Source organism: Syngnathus floridae, chromosome 14 (genome assembly GCF_059516105.1).
Source record: "Syngnathus floridae isolate MCC-2025c chromosome 14, RoL_Sflo_1.0, whole genome shotgun sequence".
Lineage (NCBI taxonomy): Eukaryota > Metazoa > Chordata > Actinopteri > Syngnathiformes > Syngnathidae > Syngnathus > Syngnathus floridae.
Window position 1 is genome coordinate 12859932 of NC_142426.1, and position 23629 is coordinate 12883560.

A 23629-nucleotide genomic window follows, 5' to 3' on the forward strand; every position below is an offset into this window, starting at 1 on the left:
TGACATCTTAAGACAATGAGGCCATTCAGGGGTAAAGAGTGGTACCTCTAGTGTCACAAAGTTTGGTCTTGGTTTTGTTCTGGGCCTGCTTTGCTTCATTCCACCCAAGATGAATCGGAATGTGGGTTCAATGAAATCGTAAGACCATGAAGGCATTCTGGAATGAAATGTGCAGCCCGGTGTCAGAGAGAGAGAGAGAGAGCGACGTGAACAAAGGCTAAAATATTTTCATCTTTCAATTCGCCTTGAAAGGAGAATTGGAATCCTCTGCGATGTGCTTCACAAGTGTAAACAAGGAGATAACAATCTCCAGAAGAAGATCACTTGCACGCTTCACTCTACAACGCTCCAATTCCTTTCATGGTGATTGTGCTACGGAAGAATTTCACATTTGACCGGGCTGGAGAAGGACAAACGTAGAAAACATTTTTTTTTTTACTCTATGTTGGAGCACAATGGAATTCAACTTGTGGCTCCCATCTCAGCGTTCAATCTCGCTTCGTCATGGGAAAGAAAGAGCGAGAAGGCGGTTGTGACATGTCAGCCGCCTTTCACCTTTGCCGAGGAATGTTGGCCAGGAACTAAGCAATGTTGTCAGTCAGTCAGGAGGTCAGATAAGAGCGCACAAAAGTTCAGAAAAAAGATTGTTGCACTTGCCATTCGGCCGGATCCTCGAGCCTCCTTCTCAAGCCTCCTCCTCGCTCCAGGTTCTGACCCGTTTGACACTCGCCATCTGTTTAGTAACAGCGACAGTATTGGAGTCCGCTGGACCCAGCAGGGTCCACATGCAGTGTCAACAAAGTCCGGATTATCACGTCTCGGAGCGATTATCTCGCAGTATGGAGTGTGTTAGGGGTCATTTTTCTACTCGGTCGGAGCTGATTATCGTAACTTTAGGATAGGGCTCAAGTAAAAGTAAAAAGTCAAACAACGGAATGTTATTTTTTAATTCTTCACATGACGTTCAAACAACTTTAGCTTTCTGTGGGATTCAATTAAGTTAGCGCCTAAATATAGTGATATGTATTGATGAAATGATGCTAGCTAGCTCAAGTTGCACCTTAGGGTTTGGTCATAGGAGTGGATTTGATTGACAGTCAACAATTGATCAGGGCGTGGGTTGACCGCAGTCTGCCAACACTCCCGCTGCATCAAAATCCATTTTGAAAAAATGGTGGTGCTCCCTTTTTCTTTTTAAATCATTCAAATTGACGGGGTTGTTAACAACACTCTTCACGCGTGTCAAATTTAAGACAACATTTTAATTTTCACATTGCCGCGACTTTACGAAGTCGCTGCGTGTTTATGGGCCTTAAACCGATGAGTCACGTTTATGCGTCATCGACGGTGACGACTGAGGCTCGGCCCAAACCCGAAACCGTTAGGGCGTACCAATTCGAACCAAAACAACAGGGCTCCAAATTCAACCATCTCAAATCCTATCTTCTAGCTCGACTCTTGAAAATAGATTCTAAACGTTCAGGGTGGGTGCGGCCCAGTGTATCAAAAAAAAGAAAAACATTTGTGTGTAGGAATGCGGCACATGTTGCCGGCGAAGGTCGAGGTACCGGGCGGAGGAATTTCAAATAGCACGAGTGGCTAATCCGGGAGGGGCCGAGCGCCTTTCTTTGTCCCGTATAAGGTGTTGCAAAGGGAATGCCGAGCACGACGAGCACGCACCTCGCTCGGGTGGCAAGGAGGCCGCCCCGAGAACTGACAAGAATGCGGATCTGCTCGTCACGAATGAGGAATGAGTCTTGCTTCTCATGCTCAGCGCTGGAATGAGGATGTACGCTATCAACGTGAGGCAGCAACCATTTGGTGGACGAGAATAGGGAGGATTTGGCACGCTCCGGCTTCTTTTTATAAGCCTGCGCCGAAAGGTCACAAAAACATGAGGGCACCCTGGCAATCAAAGGTCATCCAACTTATTTTGAATGAGTCAAGGTTGACGTCAGGATGAACCACTTCCGACCGATTCTTTGCCCTGACCATTTTCTGACCGGGTCGTGGGAATTAAAGAAAGAGAAGAATAATCAGTCAGAATAAACTTTAACAGACGCCAGATTGACGTTGGTCGTACGGTGTATTATTATAGTGAAGTCGATGAATGACATCATTGATACCTTTTAAGCACAGCACAAGCGTCTCCTTGACTGGCACCGAGCGTGGCTGGAATGATTCCAAAGCAGCTTTTGTCAATTCAAATATTTTATTGCTTTATGAAATGTCGAGTGAAATTCAGCTGTTAAAACCTTCATAACGCTGCAAACTTTGACAGAAATGACTGCTGGAAGTCAATACTCGCTCGGTTGTGTCCAACTTTTTAACTTTGACCGCGATTGTCGGCACATAACTTAAAAAAAAACAACATACATTAACTCTTTGGCGTCCTGCTCAAAGCACTCTTATTATCTACAATAATAATAATACAGATCTCTGAATAAAAATATACTTAATAACAATAATAATAATTAGTAACCTGTGTTTGTTAGTTCAGAAGCTCACAGTAAACACAAAACACGTTGTCGTTTGTCAAGCCTCCCCCAAACGGCGTTCGGACCGGCCGAACGGTCGCATGAGGGGAGAGTGCACGCTAGCTAACCACCTACGTTTAAGCTCAAGCCTCCTCACACACATTTACAAACAACATCAGGTCTGTGTCAGTTTGGAAAAGAAAAAAAAAGATACTACGTTTATACAACAAATCACATCCGTTCACGTGTTTGTCGGCCTTAGCAGAACCAGCTGCCAAGACGTCGGAAACGCGCTAAACTCGAGTGACTCAACAGTGTTTCTGTCATAAATTAGTGAGCAACTGGGACGAAATTGAGGTTACTCAGGTTAACAAAACAAAATATCCACATTTTGTCGGTGGGTTGGGAATGCTGAATATTTACAATATTTACAGTAAGAGACAGACGGCGCATATTTGGAAAGTTAAATGCGCAGCTTTGTCATTCACTGGATTGGGGAAATTCAATTGGAAGGAAGCAGCAATTTTATAAATATGTTGGCCTCCACGCGCCAAGCTCCATCCAAAATACTGTCCAAGTACCTGGGAAGAGTCCTGGGCCGAGCGACCGAGCGACCGCCTGCGGCCGCGAGTGAGAGCACGGCTCTTCCTCATCAAAAGCAGCCCCGTTTCTTTTCTTTCCCACCCACCCTCTTACGTCCGATATATTCTTCCTGTGACAGACTTCACACATGTTGGGAATTCTTCCTCACACCGTTGGCTCCTTTTAGATAAAGATCTCCACGGCTTCCGACTCCAACTCCTCCAGGCCTCTGAAAGGGTTTAATAGCAACTTCTTTGGCGTTGTCTTATCTGTGGAAAAATTGGATCATTTCTATTAGGAACCGGAAGAAATGGCCAACTTGCCCCCCAAAAACCTAAATCAGTTTACTCAACTGGGAACATCAAACCAAATTATTGCTCAATCATTGGTACAAAGTTACATTTTGCTAGCCTAATAGCATAATTGCCCACGTGAACCTTTTTTTTTTTTTTTACAACCTATCAAAATCACATTCTTCCGTTGTCTGATTACGTGTACAAATATGTTAGGAACAAAAAAGAAAAACGAGGGGGGTGGGGGCAAAGCGGAGGTCAATCTGCTATCAGTGACTAAAGGTTAACAGCTTTTCCACACTCCAATGGGCTTTCGTGGAAAAATGTGCTCAGTCGGCAAGATGGTCATCATTTCTTAAGCTCTCAGAAGCCACAGCGTGCTTTAACAACAAGAGCGGCCATCATGGCCAACAGGCAACTTTTTTTTTTATAGTGCTGATTCCAAAAACGTGCGGTAGTCCCTCATGCAACACTTAAAACAACATAAAAAAATGTTTTTTAAAAAAACGCAGAGTGAAGCTCCTTGTGTTTACGAGGCACATATTTGGGGGGTTACTCACCGGCGCTGAGCTTGCTGACGCCGGCGGCCTCGCTGCCTTTGGTCGCCTCTGTCTGCCGTTCCAGCATGTTGGGCTCCGACTGAGCGGAAAATGGCAACGTCTGGTCGTCGGACAGACTCTTACCTACGGAAATGACATCAGGATTTAAATCGGGAGGTGGAAAAGCAAACTCGGCTCAGAATTCCTCAACAAGTCATCTTCTGTTAATCCAAGCCTAAATGAGGGATCGGCATGGAAATGGCTCCTCACCTCGACTCTTGGCTGCAGTCTTGGCTGTAAAAATGGAGGGCGTGGAGCAGGCCAGCCTCAGGGGCGCCCCGGCCACGCTCAGGAGGTTGGTGCGGGGGCTCTGCTCGTCCTTGCGCCCCTGGTCCTGGTGCAGCCGCTGGGTGAGGATCTTGATCACGGCGTCTTTTTCCAAGATTTGAGCGTAGAGAGCACGGATCCTGAGAGACAAAATGGAGGATGCACATCAGAGTCTGGCTAGCGTAGCAACATTAGGCAAAAAGGTTCTCCGCAACGGTTCCCACCTGTTCTCCATTTCCTGGTTCCGAAAGTCGGCAACTGGCAGGTCTTCGTTGAAACTGTTATTGGAGGAGTGGCAAGGCGAGTGGTTGATGATGGTGGTGTCTCTGCAAAAATGGCCACAAATGACCTTTTAGCACCCTTTGCACTTTTGCAAACCCTCACAAATTATTTCTGTAACAATCAAAGAGCCCTGTACATGGAAGAGGAGCTAAGTTTCGCCTGCCGTGTTAGCATTAGCAAGTGGTTAGAGATATGATATGTATGAAAACGATTGTCATATCTTGTAACATTTAAAGATAAGGTATTTGTTTTTCATCAAAAACTAGTGTTTTTTTTTCCCCAAAATTAAAATGTATTTACAATTTCAATGGTAAAAACAATAAGGGATTTCCTATATATTTATTTTTTTATTACAAAACTATTTCAAATGCTAAGTTGCATCTTCAAGCATTTAACTTAGTGTGTTATGTTCCACAGTTGTCACTTTTTCTTGTGGGTTTTTGTTGTGGCTCATGTTTGGTTTTATTAGAATAAGAGGCAGTGTCTATAAAAAAAAAAAACTGAAGCGGTTTGTTAATCACCACTCAGCTGGACTTCACACACTTCTGATTTAAGCTCTTAATGTCATGTGTACCTTGGCTTGCAAGCTAGGTTATTGTGTTTGTTTCTTTGTACTATACAGTGAGTGCTGATTTTTTTTTTGTTGAGGGGAATTTTGGCTCATTAGATTTGTCTGTCTTAAGGAGTTAAAAAAATTGGCAGACGCCGCAGCGCGTACCTCTGCGCAGCAGCGGTGGCAGCCACCTCCATGGCGAACTGTCTCATGGTGCTCTCCTCCAGGTACTTCTGCTCCCAGCGCACCATGTCGGCCTCCAGCGCCAGGATGCGTTCCTCGCGCTCCCGCAGACGCTCTTGGAGGGAACCCATGGTCACTCCAGGTGGTTGCGACTGGCGCTGTTGAAGAAAATAGCGGGACGTGTGACTTTGCCATCCTTTCATTGAGTACCCGAGCAAAATTGCCGAGCGTCGTGGCTGATCTGAGCTAAGCTACCTGCTGAGCCCTCAAGCTGCGGAGCTCCTGCTCCAGGCGCGTCCTGAGCTTGAACTCCAGGCGCTCACGTTTCTCACAGGTGGACTGCAGCTGAGCCAGGGCGCTCTGGAGCCGCTCCACCTTCTCCACATAGGCCCTCTTGCGGCGCAGCTCCTCCTCCAGCTGCCGGCCTCGCCCCCGGGCTGCCTCCAGGGCCTCCTCCAGCCTCCTGCTGCGGACGCTCTGCTCCTCGGCCGCCGCACGCAGTCGCTCGGCTTCGCGCTCCATGCGCTCCCGTTCCGCGTTCTGCTCTTCGTCTGCCAAGGAAGACAAAAGCATCATTAAGAGTCCACAACAAAATGTTTAGGTCCGGTGAGTTTCACAAGAACCCCCCTCATAATCTTCATTACAAGTAAACACAACTAACTACCATGTGTGTCTAAAAGCCACCTAAATCATAAAATAATATAAAATAAAAGAGGTATCTTAAGTGAAATTCCAAAACTATTCCTGTCATATTTACTGTCTTTATTCATTGTTTATCTTTATAAGCAAGCATACCTGTGCAAATGTGAGTTTGACAGCCCAGTTTTAAAATCTCGAAAATCTTTTCCCTCCAACCCAGCAGAAAAAAAAAAATTCTCCACGGTGGCCCGCGTTCATTTAGCAAAGCACTTGCGGAATGCCGAGAGAAGGACAGAGGGAAAGACGGGGGGGGGGGGGAAGCCACCCCATCCCTTTGACCCACATAGCGAGGGAGCGCTTTGGCGTTCCTCATCGAGGCCTCACAAACACAGACGCTCGACTCCGACTTGATGGGGGGGAGCACCTCAACAACAGGAGGCTTTCCTGTCACCTCATTTCACTTCAAGAGCTGCCTTGAATTTTCTAAAGCCTTCCAAAGAGGATATGGAGGTTACGCAAGGAAAATTCCTGAATGTGTGCACCATTTTAATCCAATCGAAAATGTTGATTATAATGGAGATACCACAGCGGGTTGCACACGCAGATTTTTGCCAAAAATACAACAAAGAAGAAACGGAGAAAAAAAATGGAAGAAGCTCAGATAACTGTTAGCTTAGGTAAACAGTCTCAATTCCCGCTGCAAACTGCTTCTAAACATACCTTTGTAATTTGAAATGTGAAATATATGAATTGTTGGAGATCAGGGATGAAAATAAAATCTCCAGATCGCTCAGAGCACACATTAAGTATGAGGCTTTGTCACTCACTTTGCTCCAGGAGTTTGGCCATGATGTGCTGGTTGTGATCGGCCACCTGCACTTCTTTGGCCACGTGCGTACGGGCATTTTCCAAGTTCTCCTTCAGGTCCCGGTTAAAATCCTGCAGCCGGCGGATTTCGTCCACCAGCCTCCTCCTCAGCGTCTGCTCCAGAGTCTCTCGCTTGCTGCTGCCCTGCATGAGTTTCTCGTAGGCCTCGGAAATGCGCTGGATTTCCTGCTCCAACTGGGAGGAGGACAGAAATAGACAAGGAATTTTTCGGTTAACCTTCTGACCTGTCAGGGAGGAACTGGAATGCTGCTTTTTGTTGTTATGCGACGCAGAAAGGAGCAAACTGGGGCCCTTAACATGTAGCTTGCAGGGTCTACAAAATAACTAGCAATGATTTTTGTTGACAATAAAATAAACATACTAAATTCCACGTCCTGGTATGAATTTCTCTTTTCTTTTCATGAAAATAGACACATTTTGAAACTTCCTTTAGCATGTTTAACCGACGATAGTATGAGGAGAGAGGGGCTCAATGGGGGAAAAAAATGTAACCAGAAAGTTAGAGCGACAAAGAACATAAAGGATATATGTACTTATGTACGCACATTTCAATTTGTGTGTTTGTGCGCGCATGCTAGATTTCCCAGAAGGAATTTAAGGCCGCACCACTCCCTGTGAGACTGATTTATATCGACATTCTTGAGGGCTGATAGCCGCCGTTCGTGCGCACACACACACACACACACACACACAAAGAGCAGCACACAGCGGACCGTGGATGGTTGCCAGCTCAAGAAAGGTGTGCATGCCTCTGCCTGCCCTGTGGAAATGTCCCCCCGCCCCCTCCCAAAAAAAAAAAACGACATCCAACGTCATGTTTACCGAGAGCTGTGGCCTAAAAAGAGGGGAGAAATCTTTCCACCCCTGCTAGTTATCATTCTTTTCAGCTGAGACAAGGCCAGAGCCATGTGACATAACGCCGCAGATATTTTACAGATTGGCCAAGGTACTAAAAAAGTTGTTTCCACTGCGGTACACAAGCCACGTTTTCCAACCAGGCGGAGGCGGTGCTGTGAAACGATAAAAAAAAAAAAAGAAAACTCAAAAGGGAGGACAAACGAATTTGTTTACAGATGACACGGCTAACCATTTCTCCACATTACGATTGGACAGGAAAAAAAAACATGAGATGATGTTTCAGGAACATCCACTAATTGGGCCTTTTGTGACCTTAATTTGCAAGGGCGGCAAAATGTGGCTCAGCCCGACTCACATGAGGATTTGCAATGGGAGCTATTGAACAAGACTTGTGGTTATTGGCCCCAAGCATTTTCTGAGCAGCAGCAGCAGCTCCATCTTGGACAGCTGTTGGACCGCCAGAGCCAAGCCAAGCCCAGCAAGCAGTTGTCTCACGGCTGCTACCTCGCATAGCGCCTCGCGAAGCCCGAGCCGAGGTCGCTCACGCGCGTGCCATTGTGTGCGCACTCGCCATATCGATTTTTCGGGGCCAGCAACTGCAGGGGTGGTGACCCGCACGCAGCTGAGGGCGAGGGGTTGGGAGGGGGCGGGGCTTGAGCGGCAGGTGGCAGCCCACTGTGAAATAGTGAAAGCGCTCTTTTGTTCGCAGCCATCTGCTCTTTGTGCACTTTCTGGCTTTTGACCCGCATTAAATGCCAACACATCATTTCTCTACGCCGGGTGGCAGAAACACAGTCGGTAAAATTTGAATTTAGGAGTAATGCCAGTTGAGGTGCTCGCTAGAGAATTTCTGTTGCGGTAAACAAGAGAGCTTGTTTTTCCGTCATGACGGAAACTCAAACACGGCTAGCCATTTTGGACCCTTTCGTACCTTCCGCCGTAGAATCCATAAATTCTAAGATACAAACTTTTGAGTAGCCAAATGAAAGAAGTTACCTTCTGAATTCGATCAGTTTTCTCCCGGTGAGCCTCAAGCTCTTGCCTTAGCCTCTCGTTCTCCATCAGCAGCAGCGCCACTTGGTTGGGCTCCTCCAAGCCAGCGTGGGGCAGGCCGGCAAAGGCGTCATAGCAGGAGACGTCCACCGGCGGCCCGGACTGGACGTACCTGGTGGGGGGTGGAGACATTATGTTAAACGACACCATCCTGGATTGGAGTCAAGCCAACCACTGTACGAGCGCCGGGGCCAGTTCGGAGACTCGAAGGCTCGGACAATACGGTCTCTATTCCGGCTCCTCGGTCGTCAGACGCGCCGGCTCCGCTAAAGAATGTTAAGTGAGGAACTCTACTATTTTTAAAAGCCAAAGTCAGCATGTAAGGTGTTCCAGCCGCAGTGTGCCAAGTCTTACAAATATCTTTGGACCAGCGCTGCTTTCGAAAGATGGAAAGTATGAGTCAAGTAGAAAGCATTTGCTACCTGGGGACTTTCCACATCACTATTCTAGAAACTATCAAAAATGTCAATCAAATATATCACTTTCATCAGCAAAGCTGATTATTTTTTTTTATATTTCTACAGACACACTTTCAAGAATCGGAGAAATCGGAGAAATAGTTGGATTAAATTAGCCGGCACTATTGCTTGCCGAGACCCCGGGCAGATTAGATTGACATGGCAAAATCAAGTGTGATTGGACAAAAAGTCAACCTTTTTGGAAAGGGCCTTGCTGGCCGGCCGGCCGGCCAGCCATCTGGCCGGCGTAACCTACTATTTTGGAAAGGTCAAAGCAAGCATGTGAGGTGTTTCAGCCACAGCATGCCAACACCTTTGGACCAGCGCCACTTTCAAAACAAGGCTCATGTGACTCACGTATGCATTTACGCAACAAAGATGCCACGTCATGCATGCCACTTCTTTGTACCTGTGCTGTGGGGCCGGCACAGGCTCCTGGGACTGGTGCAGGATGAATCCTTGTCCCTGGACAGGAGCCGAGTACTCGGGCGGAGGGTGGCGTTTCTCCGCCGCCCCCCACTGGGTGTGGTAGGCCAGCTCGGGGTAGCTGTGAGAGGCGCTCTTGACCGCCTCCGCCTTGGCCGCCGCCGCATCATTCCTATCCAGAGAGATTTGCATGCGCTGCTCACTGAGGGAGCGAGCGTGGGCACACTTGCGCTCCGTCTCGTCCGCCTCCTGGTGAAAGGCTCCCTCGCGGGACTGCCCGGCGGGGCTGGGCGGCGCTGCCCAGTGGCTGGCCAGGTACTGAGAATGAACCTTGGCTTGCTCGTAGGTGGGCAGCTCCTCGCCGTGGAGCTGGTAGAGCTGAAAGGCGCTCTCAGAGTGGTGGAAGTCGCCCTGGTGCTCCTGGCCCTGGGGCTCTTGTCTGGCCGAGAGCTGGGGGAACGGAGGCTCCTCCTGGGTGAGACTCTCCAGAGAGGAACGGGGGCTGCGGCCGATGTCGCCGCCGCTGTTGCTGCCGCTGCCTCCGCGCAGGGCCTGCTGCTGGATGGCCAGTAAGGTGCGGGTGTCCGTCGGGTTTCCGTAGCGAAGCTGCTCCTGGATCAGCCGGTGCAAGACCATACCGGACTGCTCCTCGGTAGAGGTCATGCCGATTGTAGCTCAAGATTCACTTCTTCTGCTTTCCTCTGATTTCACGCGATCGCCTGTGAAACCTACAGATGGGGAGGAGGAGGAGGTGGTTGAGAGGTGGCATGGCTCATAACAGAATGTGACACATTATTGAAGCAGACAGGTGTTTTCACAAAGCAAACACATGATTACAAACTCAAGCAAATCAGACTCTGGCCCCAATTTGATTCGAAGGCATCGATCGCAGTGTGAATACAAAGTGGTCTGGCTTTGAACTGTTGCTGGAACAGATCGTCCTTTTTCATGACAGCTAATAGCAATCAAAGAGATCTGATTTCAGCCCCAAACAGAATGAGCCAAGTTGGGAAATAGGCCATATAAATTGGTCAGACCCTTCTGAAGGAATCCAGACCCGCACAACCTCCAGAAGTGGTTTCAATCACTTTGCCCTGGGTTCCTCTTTTAAGCAACATTGCACGAGAACTGATCAGACCAACCAAAAGCAAAGCACCCAGCCACCAAAAATGGCCTCAATTCACTTTCAACTGCATGAAATAGTTTGCCTGACAAAGACAATGTGAACAACACACTGTAGTCTAAGTTCACTTTGCTCCGTATGACCACCAAATTGATTGAAAACTAGGTCATCGTTCTGACTTTGAGGTAGTGCTGACTCCATTAAAACCAATCTGACAGTTCAAAAGCAAACTGGTGCCAGATTACATCCCAAAGTGTTTTCAGTGTATTGTGAACAGAAAGTGGCCCATGTTCACTTTGCCTCAAGTCCTTTTAATGAGCTTGCCATGCCAAGCCAAACCACAGAATGATGATTCTTCTTCAATTCAGATTATGTACATTGTTTTATCTGTGGGGATCAGCTGTTTATCTATCAAACAGATGTATGGAAGACTCACAGCGCCAACATTAAAAATAAAGAACTGAAAATGGAAAAAGCAAAAAAAAAAAAAAAAATCACGAGAAATACAGCCATATTTAATTGTATTTATCTGATCATTTTCACCAGTATCAGTTTTAATTATTTTCACATTTATTTATCTTTAATTATTTTTATTGTATTTATTTTATTTTGCTTATTTGTTCTTTTTATTTCCATATTTTTTATGTAAAATTTCGATTATTTTTTTATTCGTTTTTATTTTCATTTTATTCATTTATTTTGGGCAATTTTTCTACACTCTCAACAGCGACAACATAAAAATGTGGAGACTTTTTCCCATAGCAGGCAAGAAAAAAAAAAAAACGCATGCGGCCAAAATTCCAATCTCAGGAGGGAGTAAAAACGAACAAAAGAAGCCCTGGCCTGCGGTGATCAATTTTACTTTTACTTTGTTTTAATTTGACTTTACTTACTCCGTCTTGCTTTGAAATCTCATTTAGGCAGTAAAAGAAAAGTTAGTGTTTGTCGATTGTGTCGATAAGGGGAAAGAAAAGTTATCAAATGAGCACAACGTCAGTCTTACCAGCTCAGGCTCTCATCCTAATGACGAAAAGTGCTCCTCTGCTGTGTGGAAATCCAACTTTTGGTGTTAATCCCAACTCCGTGTGCGTCTTTTTCTTTTGGTTGACTTTGAAGAACCAAAACGCGCGTCCTCCCCTTTCACTGCTCCTGCTGCTGCTGTTGCTGTTGTGTGAAATGCTGCTTATGCTTCTGCTGGGGGAAGCAGGCGGGCCGATAATAAGCCAGCGGGGAGGAGGGACCAAGCCGAGAATGCCAGGAATGTTCAACTGGAGCTCCCTCGGGGGATCGGACGTGTAAAAAGCAGCCAGCGGGGGAAGAAGGAGAAGCAGGAGGAGGAGGAAGAGGAGAAGGAGGAGGAGCTTGCTGGGCTTGGAGAATAAAAAAATAATTAAAAAAAGTTTGCCAAGCTGTGCGTTCGCATCAAAGGTGGCAGAAGTACTCACTTACGTTAAAGTACAAGCACTTGTTTGGGGGTAAAAAGAGTTATAATAGAACTAACGATTCCACTCATTTTGAAGTCAAATAATTCAACCTGTAGGCTGGCCTGGCGTGTATTTTAAGTTTCACACGTGTAGCGTTGCGGCGGACGTCAAGTTGAACAGAGTCTATTAGTTTGCTCCTCAAGGAAGAAAGAAAGAAAGCGCACGTTTATGACGGTGTCAGTGTTTCACTCGAGACAACACGCAACTATTTACTGCTTGATTGGTGCGTGCAAAGGTTTTTTGTATTTTTTAGGACGGGCTTTAAGTGATGGACGAGGAAATAGTTGAGATGTTTGTCATAACAGACCAGTCACGAGTTGACGTCCACGGGGGAAAAAAATGCATGTTTTTTTGCGCAACATTCCCATTTTTAGCAGCCCCTATAGTGACATTTCTCAACGACAATGATGTCATTTCATTTCTCTCCACATCACAAACGAATCGAAAGAATTCACGGATAGAATCTATTCATGAGCGAGCCCTACTCAAATGTGGTGCCAAGTAGGCCACGTGATCGAATTGTTTACAGTACATGGTGCTGGTCCATGACGGATGATCTCATTAGAAGCAAAAATCAATGCGCCTAACGAGAAAAGTATTGAAGCGGCCTGTTTGTGCGCACGTGCCCGCGTGCACACTCTTGGCCTCATTTGTCCGTCCCTGCTGGTGGACTACGCCTCTGGGCCATTTTGTCCTCCATTGTGCTATGCTTCCTGTGAACTTCCAAAGGAATGCAAAGGCTGACCCTTTCAAAAAGTCGCTCTGGTGATCCGATATACAAACTGAGGCGTGACACAATGAATTCCTCTTGGTCTCAAATCTTAAGATTTACTTGCACCCCACACAGATTGAAGACATCCACTGCCCAAACGTGAAGGAGGCTCGGTGATGTTCCGGGGCTGCTTTGCTCCATCGGGAACGCGAATCTTCTGTCCACATGAAATGAAAACGCAGTGCGGGTATGGAGAAAGTCTGCCCGGTGGGCACAGACGTGTTAAACGTGTTCACTTTTTGCGGCTTTGGTGGAAAACACAAGCACAAGCAAAGTACATGTTACACAATTGGAAAGGCGTACGCTGGCTGGCTGCTTCCAGGCCAGCTCTGCGGCCCAGTTTCTCTTCCTCAAACAGAGGGAGGATGCCATGACTAACTCCACTTTTGCACTTTAGAAGGGACGACTGCTGAATATTTTCTCACATAGTCACAATTGTGTGTTGTTCACCTTTTGGGGGAGCTTCCACTTGACACAAAATTCACAGATTTGTGAAGGACCCATGGCTAAAATTGAACAGGAAGTCAGCCATTTTGGTTGGAAGCGGCAATTTTGCACTCAGTCGATCGCATCCCCTTGAAACATCAAACAAAATGCCTGATGGCACTTTCACTAAAGAATCTGAAATTTGGTGGACGTGCTTGTCATTCCAGGAGACTTCAAACACTCGAGAATCCATGCATGGAAGTCAGTCACACAGAAAGTCGGGCATCTTGGGTTGATGCAGCAAGTTTGGGTAGGCTTCATTTGACAAACGCCTACTAAGGAATCTGGCCAAATCAGAAGCAGAAGCGACGTGCTCCATTGTCAAGATTTATTGGCCAAGACATTTACTGTCAACAAAAAAAATGAAGTGTGTTCATTTCTTATTCATTAAAAAAAACACACAGCCATGTGTGTCACTTTGGGCTCATGTTGTTGACATACTCCTCAAATCATCTTTGCTGCTTTGAGATAAGCCACATGAAGTGGAAAATGAGCTGAAACCACAAGACGCCCGCCTAAGCTCGCTCACATTTGTTTTTGTTCCTTTTGTCTGCCAAATAGTTTTACTTCCATTGCTTTATCTCTCGTCTTTGAAGAAGGGAGCGTTGCAGAGATACTGGAGCGCTGGGCTTGTGTGGGAAAGATCCGGGGCAAAATAGACAGCGAGGCGACTTGATACCACCCGATTGGTGAGGAATGTAACTGATAGTGTTGGAAGGACTGGGATGGATTCCTTGCTCCGGCTCTCACATCTATGTCTGACTTAGTCATTCACACAATACACAATGAAGGGTGGGAAGGTGGGTGGGGGGGCAAGGTGTTCTAAAGCCAGGCCCATATCCTGTTCTCAGGAAACGGCAGCCCAGCCAGCTTCCCATGCGTTCATATTTCACAACAGCTCCGATTCTCGTCCTAGTGTGTGTACGTTTGAGTGCTTTTGGGAATTGGAAATGGGGGGGGGGGGGGGGACTTGAAGTTGTGTTGAGTAGTTGAGGAACGTATGCGTGTCGCAGCAAGTCAACTTCCATGTATTCCCAGGGAATTTCCAGACATTCGCAGACTTCAAATTGTGACTCAAGTGTTGAGTGTGTGCGTGAAAATAAAACAGATGTGCGGCCGTAACGAGGTCGGGTCTTGACGAATAGGCCTATCATTCCTCGCTCACCTTCGTGAGTCACGCAGCCAGTTAGCACATTTGCTTCTTAGCACGGCACAGGAGGTGAATGTCCGCAACATCTCAAGACGACCAAGGCATTCAGGAGAGAGATGTCCTGTATCTGAAAGCTTGCTCTTGGTTAGCTTGCGGGGCTGCTTTGCTACATCCCGCACTGGTTGTCTTGAACACACAGCAGTCAGCACTGTCCACTCAACTGGAATTTCCACATTTTTCCCCTCGCTGGCCATGATACCTGAGATGGCTTTTGTTTATTGAAGACTAAATTACTATCTCTCCTCTAAGGTTGTGTGTTAGCACAAGCACCAGCGCTAACGTCAGCGCTCAGACACATATGGACTCCGTTAGCACGTACTCTTCATCGGCTCGACTCCCGAGCATGTACGTCTGATGTAAATTTCCCCTCCGAGCCAACATATTTAGCGAATGCCATAGCAACTCTATTGTTTTTACCCCCCCCATCCAAACAAGCAATATGCAGCCTCCGCTCGCAGATATCTTAGTCATCAGGTGAATAGTTGAGCGTCACTGTCATGATCTCTGCTGTTGTCTTCGACCTTTTTTCCCCACCAAACTCAAGACAACTTCTTCCTGCATTCCTGGTGTTTGAACGTTGGAAGACGGAACAAGGAGTTGTGCAAATTAATATTACTACCAAGATTGCAGTTAGTTAAATGACAGTCATTCTTCTATTGCCGTACGCAGTTTTATCCATCCTGTCTTGCCCTGTTTCATCCCGTCCTAACCTGTTCCATGGCACACTTTTGTCCTCCTGTATTCTGCCTTGTCCATTCCTCCCCTGTCCTGTCCATTCCTCCTCCCCTGTCCTGTCCTGTCCTGTCCTATCGTGTTCTTTCCTGTTCAATCCTGCCATGTTCTTCGCTGTCTAGACCTGAATTGTCCTGTTCTCCATTGCCAAAGTGATCTGAATACAATCTATGCATGTTCCATTCGAAGCAGCTCAAGTGTAAAAAAACTGAAAAAAGAAAAAAGCTCAAATTTGCCATTTTTTTACAGCCCCCTAGAATAGAACAACAGTTTTTGTATGAAAGCGATCCATTCAAAGGCTCAAGTGGTTCCAAGCTGGAGGGCACACATGTTGCCAAAGAATACTTAAGAAATGTATCAGCTGTATCAAGGCCTGTGCTATCTTTTGCCCCGGAGACAACATGCATACCGCAGTCCAATGACACAGCAACAAGACATGACAGCCGTGTCCCAAAAAACGGCCTCCCTCCCCGCCCCTCACTGGGCTGTCCAGGAGGTCGCCAGAATGCCAGCCTCTCATTCGGGGGCCCCCCTCGGGCTTGCATGTGGACCCCGCCCCACCCCTGGCAAATAGTGCTCTTCTGCTGCTGAGCTTGCACAGAGCATGTGATGGCCGTTGACACGCCGTGTGATGTTAGAGAGAGAAAGCCAGTGTGTTCGTACTTTGCCAAGCAGTTCTGAAAATGTATCCGACGCTTGTCTGTGGACTGAGGCCATTTCGTTGCTGTAGAACTAAAAACATCAGCTTGAGTCACACTGGTGAGGCATTCAATGTTAAATATGGATTGTGCAATCAACTGACTGTTGAGAAATGTGAAGGAATGAGGTCAAATTGTCTAATACAAAGACATAAGATTATGTGAGATCATTTGTTTATTCTAAACCTTTCTTTTGGGTCAGAAAGGCATTCCAAAATTGTCCCAAAACCCCAAATTGTTCCAAAGGTGGACAGACCACCAAGTGGCCTCAAATGTGACACATTCATGCTTTCATTTGTTCCATTCTCAGGGTCCTGCGCTGCTGGCCTCTTTTTAGGCCAGGAGGGCCGGAAAATGTTCCACCCTAAGAAAAATGCCCTAAAATACTCATATTTGCCACAATGTCCAGAAAAACATCCTCAGTGGCAATATGGAGGAACCCAAAATTGGCTTCAAATGTTTATTCTGGTACCTTTTGTAAGGAACCGTGATGCAATTTTGCTTTGGCAGCAAAATGGATCAAACATGGCTTTTCTTTTGCCACCCAAAAAAAAAATCGAATCCAAATTTTCATGCAAAGAGAGCCTCTATGCCCGCATTCGCCACACTGCATCGCTCACTAAAAATATGAACAGATAACGAACAAAAGTGGTGTGTCAGCATCCAGTGCGTTTTGCATTAACCTTCTGCGCAGATTGCCAAAAATGTCAAGTGGCTTTCTTATCTTCTAGACGACCCCCAGCATTGCTGTCTGGAAGTGCTGATGATTCAGCTGGAAGATATGTTGGGCCCAGCACACAACCACACAATGCGGCCCTTGTGTGGACGACAAGGAGCGTATTGTCTCGTTCTATTTTTAAAAGATGAACGGGCAAAGAAAGAGAGAAAGAATTTGATGACAAGTATCCAAGTACCCAAAATACATCACGGAGGAGGAGAAAAGAGGCGTTGTGCAAGACCCCGCATACGTACATTTGATCTCTTTTCAATGACGCAAATGGGTCAAGATGCCAGAGACCTTCTGACCTTCTCAAGGACGAGACAACTTAGATGACCTGAAGGATTTTCTTGTCATTCTGCTTCACCGAGAGTTCCAATTTTCATGACCGTGCAAAATAAATGCTGATCATCTCCTTCCAAGAGCATGACTTAACAGCTGATGCTCTCGAAAAAAAATAAAAGTGATTACAAACACATTTTTCCCCTCTGGAATCGGATTTGGTGATAAGCCAAACGATAGGATACTGTGGAATGCAATCCGAGTTGTCAACAATCTCAGCAATGAAAATAGAAAGATGCGCTTAGAGATAGCATTCCAAGTGCCACGCTGCTAGCTTGGCGGAATTAGCTCAGTGGACATTTAAGAACTTAATGTTGATAGATAGATACTTTATTGATCCCGGGGGGGAAATGCCGTAGAATTATACAAGAATGCTCTTGTAAATTAAATAAAAATATCTTTTTGTTGCCTAAGTTCATCACGCTGATATACACTTCACTTAGAATCTGTAGCAAGATAGCGCTTGACCACAATCTAGTTATCTGCCAAATTTGGACAGTGTGACATTTTTTCCAAAGGGACACGATGTCAAAAGCGTGCTGGCAAAAATCAATCAAAATTGCCCAATGTTGCTCTCCAAAAAGTTAGCAGTGGCTGTCACTGCTTCACTTGACTGCAAATTTGGCATCCGAGCTATAGAACTCAAGTAGAAACAATTCCACTTCCAAGAGGTCCTTTTACTTGTTGACATTTTGGTTTCATGGTGCGCAGTGAGCATCTTATCTGTAAAAGGCTCGGCCATTTCCCAAGTTTTGCTGGAATGCTCGACATCCGCCCGCCCGGTTTTCCTCTCTGGTCTTATTGCGAGCGGACTGCAGGCTCAGTCCACTCCGCTGGCGCTGCTGTCCCACATGAGGAATGCAAACAAGCGGGAAACTCTTCCAAGAATCCACAGTTGAGGACCTTTCTGGAATGTCCTAACGAGGCCGCGCTGGCGTGTTTACGCTTCCGGGCCCATGGCAAACCTGCAATCTGCCCCCGCTGGCGTGTCATTATCCTCGCTCTTTGGTGGACGTGGACAAACGCATTCCTTCTCCTCCGTCTTGTGAAGCAAACATTTGGATGCAGAGACGAAAGCGAGGATGGTGTTTTCAAATAAACAAGCGAGCCACTTTCAATTAGGAAGCAAAGACAACATTTGCAATCAAACTTAGTAACAGACACTGCAATCTTTGTCTTCATCTGAATAGATTGAAAACTTTTGATATACGTATGTTTTAACAACGTGAGCATGTTGACAGTGTGTTCTCCCTCAGCTCACACTATGTTCTGGTCTCCTTCAGATAAAAAAAAGTGTTGCTGGTGAGTTTATTGACTTCACCAGCGCTCTTACGTAACTATGGAATGTTGGAAGTGGACCGTTGTACTAAATCAACAGATTGTACAATTAAATCAGGACATTCCTGACCAGGCAGGTCTCCAAGAAACCGAAAAAAAACCCAGCATAGCCAAGCACGCAAATGGAAGGCAAAGCTGCTTTGAAAATGTCTGTAAGCAAGGCTTTGACACAAACGCTGACCGGCGGGCGGCGGGCGTTTGTTTACTCGACTGCAGCTGGGGGTGGAGTCAGAAAGGATCAAGGTTGCAAAGGAACACCGATGAAGTTATGCCTTCAAAATGTTTGGTTTTGGTTTTAACCATTTGATGCTTATATTGTAGCTACTGCTAATATTTAAAAGCCGTGGCCAGGCACTTCTATTGACAACATCACTGTCAATGGCGCAAGGCATCAAGTAGGCTGAAGACCTTTACTTGCACAAATGTGCTTTTTGAAATCACATTAAACAACGGCAGTTGAACGAAAAGCTGAAACTTTACAAACTTGTCTTTACCTGCTTTCGAAGCAAATTCCTCCTCATCAATCGTAGACAGCTCCGGTTTCGAGTCCATCTGCTCGCTTTGTAGAAGACAGTGCTCCATTTCATTTTTAAGTCACAAATTAAGTTTTGGACAGAACATGATTGTTTGCAAACATGAACTAGAGTGAGAGTTTGTGAATAAATGCGCGAGAGCCTCGAAAGCCGTTTAGCGACATTGCTTTTGCAGCAGAGAAAAAAGTCATTAAAAAAAAGAAACCGAATTTGTCAAATCTTGTCAAAAACACGAGTCATCGGGACTTGCTTTGTCATGCCATTAAAACATATTTTTATCTCAGTAAAACTGAGCTCAAATCAGATTAAGTGTGTGACTGAAAGCTGAAAAGAAGGCAGGGAACTAAAAACACTGATTAACACCTGGACAAGGCACAAGTGGCTGAGGGAGCTGATAGGAAAACACAAGGGGCGGGGACTAAGAGGCCAGGTGGAAACCATGAGACAATGACCTCACGAGACAGATGTGGAAAAAAGAAACAGCGGCACAACTACAGAAACTAATTCAAAGCCAAACTATCATGACAGCACGGTTCTGTTGGACTGCCCCCGGTGGCCTGGTTGTGCACAGCAGAAGGAGTAAAGAAATGACCTCTGATGCACTAACTGTTTTCATTCTTTACTTCTACTTAAAGGTATACATGCAAATAAAAATGGATGCTATTAAGTTCTCACAAAGTAAAAGACATTGCAAAATGTTGTTGCATTCCAGCAGCAGCAGCAGCAGCAGCAGCAGCAGTTTGGCAGCCAAGAAGTACGTTAGCAGATGTTTGGTACGCAGCTGCAATGGCGGCTCTTCGGCCTGAACTGAGGGATCGAGTGCATACTTGCTCCACATTCTGACGCCATCCGATGAGCTCTCCTTTCTGGCCTCGCATGTTTCGCATATACCGAGCGGTGTAAAATTGTTAGGCTAAACCTCTGGAAATCGCATGACACAAACAAAATCCCGCATCGGAGTCTTGGAGGAATTCTCGCGTGATGGAGGCATCCAGTGCGTTCATAACTCACTGCATTAAAACCATCTGTTGCCTGCCATGTGAGTGGCAATTTGCTAAACGCTAGATTGTGCAACTGCCATCCGGGCGCCAGGATCACTTCCAATGGCAACTCCGGAGGGGGAAGCAATTCTTAAAGCAGATACGGCCGCCGGCACCCCCTGACCTCAACCCAATTGAGACTCGAATCAAACATACCACGCTGCAGAAAATGAATGGCTAAAAACATGCTTCGAGACTTCAATTTCTTCTATTGCAGAATTTCTCATCTAAAATCTAAAACAGACATTTGTCGTTATTTTGCACAATGACTAAATTGCTGTCAGCAGTCATTGTCAAAATTGATTCCAAGTCACTGATAGCCTCCGTGAAGAGGTTGAGGGATGTTGTGAAAAGCCCATTGCAGGAGGCCATCCAGGGACGCCTGCTGACACACACACACACGCACACACACACACACACACAGAGTTGCAGTCCAAAAAGTGCGCCACGCAATGCGATGCAATAACGCAATGCTCCTCAGCACATCTGACTCTAATTTATGCAGCCCCCCCACCTCTCCCTAATACATACTTCACATACTACATCACGTATGCAACTGAACACCACTCACATCTCCAAGGAGGGAGTCCAATTCATCCAATTGGTCTTTGTGTACAGATGAGTTCTGTTCGTGGCCACATGGGTCGTGGACCGATGCGGGAAGCTGAAAAACAGCAAAAAGCAGGCAGGTCATTGTGCCCCCTTTTTCAAGGACAATACAGTCAAACCTCGGTTTTCGACCGTCCCGGTTCTTGAACAAATCGGAATTCAAGCAAAAAATTTGAGATTTTTTTGCTTCAGTTGTCGAACAAAATTCGGAGGTCGAACCTCGCGAGATGAGCCGGGAGGACCCGAGAAAACCCGACCGCGCGGCCCGGATGCCGACTGACTCCGTTGTTCTTGTATTTTCGTTACTTTGAGGATTGGATTAACCCCGAATCATGCCTCCAAAGAAAGTGAGTGGGAGCTTCTAGCTAGCTCTGCTAGTGGGGTGGATTTGTTCCCACTTTCCAGGGGGCGCCATTGAGCAAATGGAAGTACCAACCCACCTGTGGTAAAGATTTGGTGTCTGCTTCCTTTGCGATGGAGCATGACTGACAGGTGGATGGCCCGCTAGCAAACACAAGGCGGCATGTCACATTCATGCATTTGTGCTTTTGTTTTCTTTTCTCCTCTCATCTCATGGGTTGGGGACTTACAGCGGGAAGTGGCAGTGGTGGTGGTAAGGCTGGGAACACTGGAGGCAGCGACGGAGGTCCTCTCCTCCCAGGTGACAAAAACCACACGAGTCTACCCACTACGTTTTTGAGACAAGTCAAACGTTTCAGCCAGCAAAAAAAGTGTGTCGTGTGTGTGAGCGGTCAAATGTGTCAATATTACTGACTCACTTGCAAAGCATGTTGGCTTTTCTGTACTTGGTGCCCTGTGCCGCTGCAGTCTTTGCAACACCAGGAACCACTGCACAAGCAAAAGTGCACAATTAGCAACCTTTGCCGACACGCCATCATGCACACGTGTCTGGTCTCCTTCGTTGAAGTTTGAACCTCGGGACAGATGCCAGCGGAGGGTCCAGGCAGGTTAAGTGGAACGCTCGAGGACATCCGTCACAACAGATCAACTCGCCTCCATCTCTGCACACGGCGCACTCGTCGTCGTTGTGGTGGTCCTGCATGCACACACGCACGCACACATGCAAATACCATACATGTGATGGATGATGTTACGTTCCCGTGGTACCTGTCCAGAGGCTGCTATTGTCTCCCTCTGGTGTTGAAAGGTTGCCATGACAGCTTTGGATTTGTAAAAGTCTCCTGGCGGCTTGATGCACTTTTTGGAGGAACCTGAGGAGAAAACATCAGGTATCAGGATCTTCAATAGTGCCATATATAGAAAAAAATACTTTTGCACAAGTGCAACAAAAGCTTCCATGGAGCGAGACAGTAAGCAAGTTGTTCTACCTGCGGTTCCAGCGCTCGTCTTGGCGCAATATTGATCTTCTCTGTCCTCGCGGCTCCTCTTTTTCCTCTTGCCATCACCTGCTGCATTGTAATCAAGCGGCAATTCATCATGCAAAAACTGACACGAGAATCATTGAAACGAACGGCGACGGGGCGGCTAAGAGCTCGACGTCGGTGAACGTCACGTACTGGCTTTGTGGAGCAATGCTTGCAGTTTAGGGTAGCTGTCCAGGTTGTAGGCCTTGTTCAGGTTCCTCCAGAAGGCCTTGATGGTGGAGGCGCTCTGCTCCAATACCCACGAGAGCAGAGAGTACATGGCCTTGTGGATCCCGTCTTGCCGTGCCTCCCCCTCCGTGTCCTAACAGAAAAAACAAAGACCTCAACTTGAGTTTGCCCAACTATGAACATTTCCAGAAATTCCTCATCTGAACTTCAAAATTGGCCTCACCTTCAGCATCTGCTCACTGATGATGTTCTTGTCAGCCAAGCCGTGAACCAGAGGGAAGGCGTCATGCACGGCCATGGCGATATCCGTGCGAAGACCTCTCAAGAGCGAGCCCAGGTTGGCCTCGGCGAGGGACATGATGCACTTGAGTGAGACCGCCGACTCGCCGGAGTGCCCTTTTTCATGGACGGGGTGTGGCCTACCGAGTAAAAAAAAAAAATCTGCATTTGCATCTCGAGAGGTCAAAGATCATGTTTGTACTTGAAAACATACTGCTTGCAATTATTGTTTGAAAGTAAATCTTTTTCAAACTTGCAAAAGGTACAAATACTCACCTTGGAATCCAATGACACGGGGTGCAGTAGTGTACCCTGAGGGACACCCAAATTCCTTCAACTGAATCCACCACTAATGTAACTGTCTGCCACATCCAGAGACCCAAGGGGGGGGGGGGGGTCTTGAGTAACATCCAGGGGAATACCTCAGAGAAGGTGGTGTCAGTTAAGTCGTCCAAATAGGTTCTTTCCAGCTCAGCTTGACGTCAGCACCAAACCAGAAAGAACTCCTCTGCAAAATAATTTTGTGTGAATGATTTATTGTTTGATATAAAATAAAATGAAATCAGCCTTGTGGAAAAGGCTGCCGAAAATTAAACATCAAATCAAATAAACGTCAGGAAAATAAAATACGCCTTGCGTACACTGTGCTATAAAATAAGATATAAAAAATAAATTCATATAATACAGTAAACAGACAAGGAATGGAATAGAATAAAAGCAAAATAATGGAATAAATTAAAGTAGGACAAGCTTTGTGGATAAGGTGCCTTCAAACAAAATAAAACATTAAATGAAAGAAATGAAATCAAAATACACATTGCAGACAAGATCAAATAAAATCATTAAATGCATTAAAAACAAAACAAACGTCAAATGAAACAATCCCATCCCCAATGCAGCAGTCAAAATAAAAGTTTTGAAATTAAAGCAATTTTTACTTGACTCAATATGAAATGGACTCAATTCAAATAAGGCTCTGAATTGAGTAAGGCATCGCAAAAGCAGATTGTAATGAAATGACATTGAAGCAAAAATGAAAAATGAAATCGAATCAATTCCAATTCAAGAAATGAGGCTCCATGCTAGCTCACGCACTCGATGCACTTTCATCCCGCTTGGCGCCGCCGCCGCCA

General features: G+C 46.2%; 2 protein-coding genes across 2 annotated transcripts; both read right to left on the bottom strand.

The window, feature by feature from the left end:
- Positions 1-2193: 2193 nt before the first annotated feature.
- On the bottom strand, positions 2194-11870 carry LOC148387846 (angiomotin-like 2a). The gene is made up of 10 exons (XM_088396376.1): positions 11685-11870; positions 9542-10286; positions 8618-8786; positions 6703-6937; positions 5492-5787; positions 5219-5394; positions 4443-4544; positions 4162-4358; positions 3913-4035; positions 2194-3328 (listed from the first exon to the last, which is right to left on the bottom strand). Exons 2-10 carry the CDS (start codon positions 10219-10221, stop codon positions 3243-3245), a joined length of 2064 nt encoding a protein of 687 aa, XP_088252502.1. The 5' UTR covers positions 10222-10286; positions 11685-11870; the 3' UTR covers positions 2194-3242.
- A 47-nt stretch (positions 11871-11917) lies between these two features.
- Positions 11918-22346, bottom strand: aire (autoimmune regulator). Its single transcript, XM_088396384.1, has 10 exons — positions 22182-22346; positions 21993-22073; positions 21772-21875; positions 21579-21700; positions 21423-21492; positions 21234-21331; positions 21084-21147; positions 20606-20698; positions 18956-20416; positions 11918-12051 (listed from the first exon to the last, which is right to left on the bottom strand). The coding sequence occupies exons 1-9, from the start codon at positions 22306-22308 to the stop codon at positions 20345-20347; spliced, it is 831 nt and encodes a 276-aa protein (XP_088252510.1). The 5' UTR covers positions 22309-22346; the 3' UTR covers positions 11918-12051; positions 18956-20344.
- Between the last annotated feature and the right edge of the window lie 1283 nt (positions 22347-23629).